This window comes from Helianthus annuus, chromosome 16, assembly GCF_002127325.2.
Source record: "Helianthus annuus cultivar XRQ/B chromosome 16, HanXRQr2.0-SUNRISE, whole genome shotgun sequence".
NCBI lineage: Eukaryota > Viridiplantae > Streptophyta > Magnoliopsida > Asterales > Asteraceae > Helianthus > Helianthus annuus.
In genome coordinates, this window is record NC_035448.2 from 145,803,847 (window position 1) to 145,816,027 (window position 12,181).

The following is a 12,181-nucleotide window of genomic DNA, read 5'->3' on the forward strand; positions in this document are numbered from 1 at the left end:
TATCTGTAGGTCGTAACTTGCACGATCACACATGAATCATTGGCGTTTATGGTCGTAACTTTTAACAAAAAAACAATTTGTTCCATGCCTTCAAAACATGAATAATCAACATCGTCCTAGATTTTATGTTTTCAAAACCAAAAAATCATCCATTACAATATCCAGTTGCATCTTGGGAGCTACTCAAGTCACCAAATGCACAGCGTCTCAACACATACAATCATCCATCTACAATCAAACAATTTACCCGAATGAAAAACCGTAGGGAAACATGGAAATTCTTCATGCCGAAAGAGACCCAATCACAGCCCTAAACAAACAAAACTCAATGTCAAATAATATATGCCTTCGCAACAATCTCAATCATGTAAAAAACACATGACATTAAGTCGATTTATGAATATTATCATATCCTAAAAGGTCCAGGTAAGACGAGAATTAAAAGGTATAACAATCAAAGTGAATCCAGACTTGCTTCTAGTTATCATGCATTCTTGTAGCACGCCCGGATCCTTCCAACAAGTCATCATACATCGTCGTTCAGATCTGATTAAAAGTATTGCATCAGCAGCATAATTGTATAACTAAACTTAATGAAAAAACCCTACTTATACTCTGCTCAAGTGCTCAACATAGTGTCATCAAAATTCAAGACAATCAATAATTGTGTGTTTCTTAATGTCTAGTGTTCTACACAGCACATGAAACAACCAAATATCTTAAAAAAGCCCATTTTTTCACCTGAAAACCTACAGGGCCCCACCAATGCCCTACTAATTAAAAGAACCGGGTAAAACTCAGCTTGCGCAGGGCAGATGGCACTTCAGGGATTAACAAAATTTCAAAAATAAGCCAAATACGTTTTTTTACACAACTATGCCAAGAAAACTCACGAGCCCCACCAGTACCCTGCTAACCAATGGGACTAGGTAAAACGCAACTTGCACTGGACAAGTGGGCTTAAGGGTTTAACAAAATCTTGAAACAGTTAAAAAGAAATGTTAGATAATGTCGTTAATATAAATAACTGAACTACGACAGAATCATTTACAGACACTACTAACACCATGTAAGAATACAAATAGCATCACTTGTAACATTCAACGTTTCTTTCAACACATTTCAAGAACCACATAACATAAAATTGGAATTTGGGCATTGAATAAGATGACAGATACAAGCATAATAAATGTAGTAAACCAAACATACCTTCAAGAGTCCAACCACAGGTCCTGGGAGCCAAAAGCATTGATGTCAGCAACGCAGAGGCAGTAGCTGTGTGAAACGGTAGCATTGATTCCACAGACACACAGCTCATTTCAACCGGTGACCTAAATTAATCAATTTACATCCAAAGTAAGAGCCTCAATAAAGCATTTTACATAAACTCCACCATTCATTTGGAGGCATACCGCATAGGGCTGCAAATGAACCGAACGAACACGAACGAGACCTTGTTCGTGTTCGTTTGTTAAAGAATATATGTGTTCAAAGAACGGTTCATGAACACTTACCAAACGAGATTTTATGTTCGTGTTCGTCTGTTAAGGAAATAAACTTGTTCGTGTTCGTCTGTTAAGGAAATAAACTTGTTCGTGTTCGTTTGTGTTTGTTAGTTTTAGGCAACGAATGAAAACGAACGTTGATGAATAGAAATGAAAACAAACACACGTTCATGAATAGATCATATAATACACTAACACTTATTAAATATTTAATTTGTCAGGATTTTGTAATATTTAAATAAAATATAAAAACAAAAGACTAATGAACTATCGAACACAAACAAACACATTACCGAACGTTCACGAACATAAATGAACGAACACGACCTTTGTTCATTTAGCTAAACGAACGAAATCTCTTGTTCGTGTTCGTTTGTTTAATAAACGAACGAACACAAACAAACTTCCCGTCGAACGGTTCCGAAATGTTCGCCGAACGTTTGGTTCGTTTACGGTATGTAACTACTAAAAAAATCACTAGTTATCTTTGTATAACATAGTTAGTTTGAAATCAATTGTCAAGCAAAGCTATTTATTCTAACCCTAGGCAATCTAACCTAAAAACAATTGCAGAAACAGATCATAATCAGCAGTTAAATCAACGATGAATGTTTGAAACTGAAGATGTGAATACAAATTATGATATTACATTATTAACTGAAGGGATAAGCTGTAAAAACCTGAAAATGCGATGAGAAAGGGGTTTTTGTGAGGGGAAGCGGAAGGCCGAGCGTGTGGACGATGTGGCATTGGGCTTAGCCGCACCGGCGGAGATTCTAGAAGCAGCCGAGCGGACGGCGGAGGCGTGGCGGAAGACGGACCTAGCTGCGACGGCGGTTGCCATGTGTAGGGGTTTGGGTTGTGGTCACCGGGGTTTTTGGACTTTGGGGATGGAACTAGATACGTATTTGCCACCCTTGGGTTTCTCTGTTTTTCGGAATTATACCTTTGCTTTTTCATTATTTGTAAATATAGTCTTCTTTGACATTTGCTATGTTTATGTTAGTTAATTTTTTGAGTTAAACGTCTGATTGGTCCCTATGGTTTGCAAATTTTATAGAGTTGGTTGTTGTGATTTTGAAATTACACAGTTGTTTCAATTGTCTCAAGAGACTAGCATTTTTGGTAAGGAATTCTACGTCGAATTCCGACGCAGGTTGACTTGGCATCATTACAAATGGCAATGATGTTCCTGATCCTGAGCTCAGAGGAGCTGAAACCATGATCGTAGTATTCGTAGGAGTTGTAGCCTGTGAGCTAACAGTAGATCCCAGATTCACAGAACCTGGGGCCGTCATAGATTAGATGATTTTTCGCTCAAGAAGTTCAACTAGTGAAAGACTATGATCTTTTAAATCGGATGGTGCCAATTGAAGATCCAAAAAGTGGCCGGACACTGTAAACCACGCTTAGATCTTGTTAAGAACACGAGGATTCGAACCTGCAAGATGAACAAACCGTTAGGCTTGTCGCAGAAATGGGAGGGCCACTCTGCGACCACCCTCCGGCGTGAGGATAAGTATTTGCTAGAGAGAGAAAGTAGGGACGAAGGTTCAGAAAATCGTACTTGTAGTGTACTGGTGGGGGTATTTATATTAGTCAACTTGATGACGTCATTCGGTAGGACGCACCTTTTGAGGTTGCGTCCATTTGTGACTGAGCGGCGGAGCTTTTCGGGATATGCGTTCCTTATGTTTTCGTCCGGCCCTCGTGAGGAAGGTCCGGTCTCGGCTATGTATCTTCAGGTTTCTCTGTTTTTGTAAATTATGCCTTTGCTTTTTCATTATTTGTAAAATGTGTAGGAATCTATACTATATAATAAAAGAAACCACTTTAGGGACACTTGTCATTATATTAGGTCATCTCTTATAGATAATTAATATAATACAATGAAAAATCAAAAAAAAAAAAAAAGTTACGATATACATCGCATTATAATACACAATTATGGGTGAGGAATTGCGTATTTCCTTTTATCTTCTCAAAACCGAAAAAATAAAATTTTAATTAAGTTACACAAAATTCCAAATTTAATTGTAAGCCATACAATATAATATAAAACACTATTAACAATTACAAATGTTATATACAACTAGGTGATGCCCCGCTCGCGTTACGGGGTGGTAGCCGAATAATTCTCAACCAACTAAAAAAAATAGTACTATAGTTTTGCTAGAAAGAAAAAGTTAAAAGAATGTTAGGCAACTACTTAACACGATTTTTAGCTGTGGGCAAAGTCATATTTTTACTTTTACTTGGGGGAAAATCAAAATTTTTTTCCTGAGGGTAAAATCCTAACTTTTAGCTAGGGGAAAACTATATTTTTATTTTGTACTGGAGGCAAAAACGTAATTTTGAATTGAGAGTGATATCTTAATTTTGAACCGAGGGGAAAATCGTAACTTTTAGCTGGGGGCAAAAGCATAATTTTATTTTAAACCGGGGGCAAAGACGTAATTTTAAAATGGGGGCAAAACCGTAATTTTAAAGTGAGTATAAAATAATAAACTGGTGTAAAATCGTAATTTCTAGCCGGGGGAAAACAATATTTTATTTATTTATTTTATTAAACTAAAGTAGTTAAGAATAGAACCTATTTCAAAAATGTTTATAAGAGGTAAACAAAAATATTAATCAATGTTTATTGGTTCTATACTTTTATTTCCGTGTTCAATTCTCAACTTAAATACGGTAATCACTATGTTTACGTGACATTTATAAGAACCATTACCACAATCAACTCATTTATCGTATATCGAGTATATCCGTTAGTTTTTTTTAAAGATATTACTACACAAAATTACATTTATGCAACTCGTGTAATACACAAGGTTTTTAAAAAATATAAATTTTTATTATGTAGTATATAAAATTAGATTTATTCAATACATATAATACATAGGGTTTATAAAGATATAACTTTTTATTGTTTGGTATATAAAATTACATGTGCTCAACCCGTATAACACATGATGTTCTTAAAAATGTAACTTTTTTCATTATTTAATATATAGAATTAAATTAACTCAACCGGTACAATACATGGGGTTTTCAAAGATATAATTTTTTTATTATTTAATATATAAAATTATATTTATTCAACCCGTGTAATACACGGGGTTCTAACCTAGTTAGAAAATATAGTCTTCTTTAACATTTGGTTAGTTAATTTTTTGAGTTAAACGCCTGGTTAGTCACTGTGGTTTGCAAATTTTATAGAGGTGGTTGTTATGGTTTTGAAATTACACAGTTGGTTCCAATGGCTGTAAAAATTAAACACGGGTGGTCCTTAGTATGGATGCCAGTTAAATTTCTCAGTTAAATAGGTGTAAAATGTCAATTTTACCCCTGGTAGAAGAAAAAAGATATAAAAAATATAAATGCGATGATTTGTTTTCTTGAATAGTATAATTGGTACATTCTTGCTTAGATTATTTGATTTGTCTGTCGCTTTTTCTTGTTTTTAGGTATTGTGTAACCATGGTACCATTTGTTCATGTCAAGCTTATGAGATGCATTATTGTACATAGGCTTATTATTATTGACCAAGTAAATATTATTATGTAACCATGGTACCATTTGTTCATGTCAGGTTTATGAGATTTATTATTGTACATATACTTAATATTATTGACCAAGTACATATTGTAGTCACGATGCATGCTTGTGACTCATTGACATAACGATCTTGTTAGTGCACCATGATCACCATCTGTCAGACTTTAAAACTCGGACACGTAACTTATGTTGGGTTTACATATCATACAACCAAAAACTTTCAAAAACTTAGTCTTATATATAAGCTTCACCTGACAAAAAAATTGTAATTAGTGTATTTAAAGACTTTCTTAAAAATAATTTTAAAAATCCTTTTCAATATTTATATATTTTAAAAATGTCTCGTGATTGTAATATAACATGTTATATCACAACTATCGTTAACATGGTGATAGTTGATGCATACATGGTCTTATCTACCAAAATTGCGTTGTTCATTTGGGTAACTAAACTGGTAACGCCTACGTTTCCCCGTGTAATCATTCTGACATGATCTTAAAAGCATTATTATGAATGGTGTTTTTATATAAAAATTATGGATACTTGTGCGCACACTATATGTTGTAATACAAGAAAGTAAAAGAAACAAAAATATCTATTAAACATCATCGTTTTTTACTAAAGATGATAAACACATTAAGCTCTTGGTTTTAAATATTGTTAAAAGACCATAAACATTAAAACTTGCTATATATTACAAAACAAAAGGAATAATTGTCCAATTAATTACAAAATTACAAAAAAATGAAGATGGAAATTTGATCATAAAACATAATTCTTTCTATGTAATTTGCTTTAAACTAATTAAAAATAACTAGTGGTATACTCCCGCACGTTGCGGCGGACACTCGTTTTATTACGCGTGAGAAATTCGGTTGAAATCGATTTAGTTCGTTACGGTGGCGGAAACTGGTTTATTCCATGCGGGAAATTCGATTGAAATAGCCTAAGTTCATTATGGTATTGAGTTCATTACGGTGGCGGAAACTGGTTTATTACACGCGGGAAATTCAGTTGAAATCGATTAGGTTCATTATATAGTATTGATTATGGTATTAATTCTTATAATTTATAAAACTATAGAAAATAACACGCAAATTATTAGAAAGTTCATGTTTTGCTGTACAAATTTTCTAGTATCTCGCATAATTACCATTTTTAATTTAAAATAACAATCATATATTAATTTATAAAACTCGCATAATGTCTAACACTACAAACATGTACAAACAACCAAAGAAATGGTACAACTAAAAATAACATAAACCATAACTAAAACCACACTTACAACACTACATTACACTAACATGTTGCAAATTGATATATTATAAGTATAAATATATAATATGTCAAAGAACAAATGACTAAACTACTTTATTATTTTTTTCGATGAAGTATAAAATAAACACATACAATAAAAATATAAAATAACCCTTATTAGAGAATTTTTGGGTCATCTTGAAAAGGATCCCATAACAAAAAAGACATCAAGATAAGATTAGGCAACAAGATAGGAATCCAAGGGTTGATATCATTCCCTAGCTTCTTCCTTCTAAGCCTTTTCTTCACATACTCTCTCTTATCTTCATCACCCCATTTGGGTGGTTCTACACCCTTAGCAAGCACCACTGGTGGTGGTAGTTGATAGGGGCACTTTGACCTCCAAGAGCCTTGGTTAAGCCCACCACCTGCCCTTTTGAGGAAAAGCCCAATAGCCCATTGGAGTTGGTGGTGTTTGGGGCAGAACATTGGAGGGTATTCCCAGTTGTGGTAGCAGCAGGGGATTTGGGTTGAGATGAAGAGTTGAGAGTGGAGAGATGGGGTGGTTGTTGGGTGGGTTAGGATGTGAGTTAGAGCATTGTGTCTTTGTTCCCATGTGGTTTCTTCCATTTTGAAGGGGTTGGTTTGGATTGGATAGGTAAGTGAGTGAGTGAGTGAGTGGTCTATTATGGTTTAGGTAGGTGTGAAATTACTATAGTGGACATGGTGGATAGGAAAGCACAAATTATTTTGAGGGAAAAAAATAATAGTAGAAAATGTAAACAACTATTGTTTTTCAAGTCTTAATCGACAATCAAACTAAATACAAAACAGAAGAAAAGAATTTGTGAATAACTCTCACGTATATTAGTTAGTAAATGATGTAAAACTGATTACACTTCTTTTAACCTTAATCACAACTTTGATCAGGTTAATAGGTTATATAGGACATGATTTGGTTATAATTAGAGTACGAATCACGTTTATCCAACCTATCTATTATAATTTAAATATAACCCATTTATTATACTTCCAATTAACTTAACCAAATAAGCGTATTAATCCATAACCTGTAAATATAACCCATTTGTTATATTTCTAGCCAAATAAGCGTACTAATCCATAACCTGAATTAACCGGCCCAACCCGTTTCATATGCTAGAGGAAGGGAATTAAGTCCAACAGTTTTAACTTTTGTATATAGAAATACCTCAATATGAGACATGACCCATCTTTTACAAAACTGCAGCCCAAATAGCTAGTTGACTGTCTGGCAGTAGCCCAAATATCTAAGAACTTGAAGAATCAGCATAGTTGACTGTGTTTTTTTTTGAAGGGTTATTGGATTTTATCACCTTTAACTATTGGCCATTGGCCGCTGCCACCCTCAACTATCACTTTGACACCCGCCACCCCAAACTTAACACTTAGTGTGTTCTGTCACCAGATCACTAACTTTTGATCATGTTATTATACTTTTGGGGGGGTGTCCTAAGATCCCTAAAACCTTCCCAAGATCCCTATGACACAAAAATGTGTAATAACATGATCAAAAGTTAGTGATCAGTTAACGACGTGGTGACAGAACACACTAAGTGTTAAGTTGGGGGTGACAGGCGTCAAAGTAATAGTTGGAGGTGGCAGCGGCCAATAGTCAATAGTTAGGGGTGATAAAATCTAATAACTAGCGAAACCACCCGATCATATCCATCTCCACTAGGCATAAAATCTAATAACGGCAAATTTGGATCATTGACAGACATCTGGAGTATCATCGTGTAACTAGCGAAACCACCCGATCATATCCATCTCCACTAGGCATAATGCATATACAGTTATACACCAATTCAGAAGGAAACTCAATAAATATGGGAAAAACTGTCTTGTGGGAATCGAACTCAGGACCTATTGGTCCCAAAGTCTTATCACACCCCCAAGATGCCATTGGGCTATAAAGCCACAGACAGCATAGTTGACTGTCTGGCAGTAACTATATCCACAATAATGAATCTTCCTTTCTTTTTTCTCTCAGGTCTACAATTCTTATGGTATCTCCCCCAATTACTTGTGTATCTACCTGTTTTTAAATATTTGTTTGATCAAATGTACATGTTTGATAAAATGTGTTGAAGAACATATAACAGGATAAGTAGTATGTTACTTCTATCCATCTACATGTAATGCATTTTTCAAACAAAACCATAAAACTCCAATTACTGAAAATCAAACCCAACATAAGTATACCAAAAAATACATTAAACAACAGAAGCTAATTCACCTAACTCTAAAACTAAAGGGTAAAACCAAAGAGCCTGCAACTACTTCTACATGTCGAAACCGATTCTTGTGGCCCAATGTGAGATAGTTTCAGGCTCAGGCTTGGGTTCGGGTTTGGGTACAGACTCTTCTCTGTCAAAAGACTAGAAATCGTTTCTCGTTCATTGTGGCCATTATGCTGCCCCAAATATCCCTGACCGAAACCCAGATGCCGTGAATCATCAGCAACGATTATGGGACGAGAGTAAGTAGGCTGCAAGATTACATTCGGGAAATGTATAACCGGTAACGGCTGCATAGAGTTGTTACAAACTATTTCTTGACCTTGCAAGACCTCACTAGATCGTAAGGCTCGGTTTCTGAGATCGTTCCTTAATATGGATATCATTGAGTTTCTTGATCCAACGATTCCGTAAGGATAATGATCATAACTGAAAATTTCTTGACCTTGCAAGACCTTCGGAAATCTCGAAGATTTCTTGAAGTCTAATGATCCTCCTGCCCCATCTGTATAAAATAAAATAAAAAAGTTAAAGTTTGAACACTTTTTAGCATGTGAAACAACCCACAAATGATTCTCGAAATCGACCTTCGGGGACATGAAATTCAGGCCGAAGATCGGTCTTTATCCTTTTGGAAACGGGTGACGAAATGCTGTTGAAAGCCGAACCAGTAACGGAAGTATGCCCCTCGATTTCCCATGGTGAAACTCGGTTTTGCCTTGTGGCTTCCACACCATCCCACTTTACCTTTAAACATGAAAACACGAAGATTATTCGATGAAACCGAAATCAAAATGAATATGAATATTAACTTTGACCCACCGTCAGACACCTCCACTTTGATCCAGGCCAGTTAACAGGATCAATGTCGCTGACCCCAGTTATGATCCCTCTGCACCGTCTCTCCGTAGCATCTTCGGTTTCAAAACGCAGATTAAACCTCGTTCCCAGCGAGAATTTGTTTGTAAGAGACTTGCGAAACCGATGATACGGTACAATGAATTTTGACCCACTCCTACAAGATGTCAGAAAGTTATGATTCTGTGACATAATATGGTCATACGGGCCGTGTAATATGGGCGAAAAGTGGTCATATGATAGTCATACGGGCCATATGATAGGCCGATAAATGGTCATATGGGTCATATGAGAGTAAAATCATACAGCGTGTATGATGTATCTGACAAAGAAATAACTGATGTGACTACTAAATGACCCATCTGGCCTTTTTTGCCTAATTATACGACTTGTATGACCCATATAGCCCGTATGACCTTTTTCCCCTAGGCTACGGCTTGTATGACCCATACGAGCCGTATGACATGACAGGTAACCTGGTGTACACTTGTGAGGGTGGTGTATCTTTAACAACACCCTTTTGTGAATCGAATGCCGGAAACTGAAGCTTAAAAGTTGAAATACCTTGGATTGTAGCAGACGTTGAAGACGGTTTTCTGAGATATGGATTTGACAATGGTGTTGAAGTTGGAATCATTCAACTGTCTGGCGAAATTCGCTGGAAAATCATAAGAGGATTTCAGTTGAACGGCTCTACGCACACCCAATCTTAACACTCCATCGTCACCCCTGAGAAAAAGAACAGCATCCCCACACACAAGTTTCTTATGGTTTATGAAAGCACTCCAACCGGTAGTCAACAAATGCCGCCGCGGCTGCCCTCTATAAATATGCCGAAATTTCCATTCGGTCCCATGAAGATCTTTTGCTACAAGCTCTTGTGAAGGCCTTGGTTGACTATAATCCTACAAAAAAAAAAAAAAAAAATTTCTTAACTAATGTTTTACAATGCAGTACACATGAATTAGTGACATGTGTAATGTGAAATACCAAAGGGGGGAAACAATCTTCTGCAGCTCTGCGCGGAACCGAGAATCCGCCATGGGTGCTGGTATCAGAAGCTGTTAAGGTTTTGCAGAACATGTGTGGTGTTGTTGGTTTTTCATCTGTGCCTCCATTGTCATCTTCTTCAGCCTCTGTTTCACCCAATTTTTTCTCCAGCTGTTAAGACACAACCACAATTAAAACCTTATGTGTTTTGATCCCAAAAGCCGATTAGTTCATCACACATATGAGGCGTTAGTTATTTTAAAATAAATATATATATTAAACAATTATTTACACATAATATTTGAACTTAGCTTTGCTATCGGTGTAATTTACTAAATATGAAAATGATTTTAACTTGCTAACTAGTACCACTAATATACCAAGATATTTCCGTCCTCTCTAGTCAAATGTGTCCGTTCCATCGATGGTTTAATTTGTTTAAATACTTTGTTTAATGAGATTTGAAAAACTCAAAATCATTGCAATCGATGGTCTAATTTGTTCAAATTGGAAAAAACAAAGCACAAGTCCAGGGCAATAAAATATCATATTTCTAATATGAAACAAAAGGATATTACGCATTACACCGAGTCACCGAACAAACACGGTCTCATGCGCTTGTGATGCGCGCATTTTATCAAAAGAAAACTCACCTGAGAATCTGGAATTAGTGAAACTTGAGCAACCACTTGGTCGGATCCTTTCTCAGCCTAATTAGATAATATTTAATAATAATTTATTAATATAAACCAAGCAAAACCTTAAATAATTAGCTTTTTAAAGAAAATGAAAAGAAAATACTTTACATGAAGCTTAACGTCAACAACACGGCAAAAAACGTGAGAAGGGAGATTAACGCCGGTGATTAACGGAGAATCATAAATGCGGTGTTGTTCAAGGTGGCCTTGTGGCAGATAAACGACGGCGTTTCCTTTCTTCGGCAACGAAACCAGAGGTCCGGCACACGCATGCCATAACTCCAAAGAACACACAACCGGAGTAGAATGAGACGACGTCGTTTTCGTAAACAGAGACAAATTTACCGACGGAGATGCATACGAGGTCGTAACCTCGACTGTATCGTCGTTCAGATCAATCAAACCACACATCATCGTAGATGTTGGAAATGAAAGGGGGAAGAAACATAAATGGGTATGTATGTATAGAGAGAGTTTGAGGTGTAAAGCAATAGGTGGTGGTGTAAAGAGGGAGCGGCAAAGTGACTGCAAAATGTGCAGGTGGCGGTGCTGCAACAACAGCAGAAAGAGGAGAGAGAGAGAGAGATGAGAGAGCCCTGTAATTGCGGGAGGATGGTGGTGTGTCCCCTCCTTATTCTACAAAACTGTCTTGTATTTTGTTTCTTTTTTCACATACAATTTCTCAATAATTCATATCTTATAACACGATAATTACCTAATAGAATTATAAAACCGGGAGGTCAAAAACGTATATACCTAAAAAAATTCTATACGAAACTACATATCAGACACTAATGATCAAAAAGTTCGAGGGGTCCTCCCGGGCCCCTACAAAGTTGCGCCCCTGTCTAAAGTATAAAGGAAGATGACAAGCTAACATTTTGGTCTTTAGATGGATAGAAAGGATTTACACTTGTATGGATCTAACATCGGTTTTTCTTCTTGTGGGCTTGGAGAGCAATGTTCTTATGGTGGGTCAGGTTGTTTTCTAATATGTTTAATGCAAAGTGACCATACATGAGACGTGTTTACA

The 12,181-nt window shown here is 36.1% G+C and overlaps 3 protein-coding genes across 5 annotated transcripts; all 3 read right to left on the reverse strand.

Moving 5' to 3' along the window:
• LOC110870948 (protein NUCLEAR FUSION DEFECTIVE 6, mitochondrial) lies at positions 1–2,436 on the reverse strand. 3 transcript variants are annotated; one of them, XM_022120001.2, is made up of 3 exons: positions 2,186–2,436; positions 1,210–1,331; positions 1–228 (listed from the first exon to the last, which is right to left on the reverse strand). In XM_022120001.2, the coding sequence occupies exons 1-3, from the start codon at positions 2,347–2,349 to the stop codon at positions 221–223; spliced, it is 294 nt and encodes a 97-aa protein (XP_021975693.1). In that variant the 5' UTR covers positions 2,350–2,436; the 3' UTR covers positions 1–220. The 3 variants fall into 3 exon arrangements, with proteins under 3 accessions (XP_021975693.1, XP_021975691.1, XP_021975687.1); XM_022119999.2 differs by having other exon boundaries at positions 1–310; XM_022119995.2 differs by having other exon boundaries at positions 26–546.
• Positions 2,437–6,410: 3,974 nt separating this feature from the next.
• On the reverse strand, positions 6,411–6,997 carry LOC110870935. The gene has a single exon (XM_022119990.2). It carries the CDS (start codon positions 6,951–6,953, stop codon positions 6,501–6,503), a length of 453 nt encoding a protein of 150 aa, XP_021975682.1. The 5' UTR covers positions 6,954–6,997; the 3' UTR covers positions 6,411–6,500.
• A 1,517-nt stretch (positions 6,998–8,514) lies between these two features.
• Positions 8,515–11,831, reverse strand: LOC110870922 (auxin response factor 3). The gene is made up of 7 exons (XM_022119985.2): positions 11,257–11,831; positions 11,104–11,160; positions 10,451–10,621; positions 10,025–10,365; positions 9,425–9,617; positions 9,190–9,349; positions 8,515–9,107 (listed from the first exon to the last, which is right to left on the reverse strand). Exons 1-7 carry the CDS (start codon positions 11,560–11,562, stop codon positions 8,614–8,616), a joined length of 1,722 nt encoding a protein of 573 aa, XP_021975677.1. The 5' UTR covers positions 11,563–11,831; the 3' UTR covers positions 8,515–8,613.
• Positions 11,832–12,181: the final 350 nt, after the last annotated feature.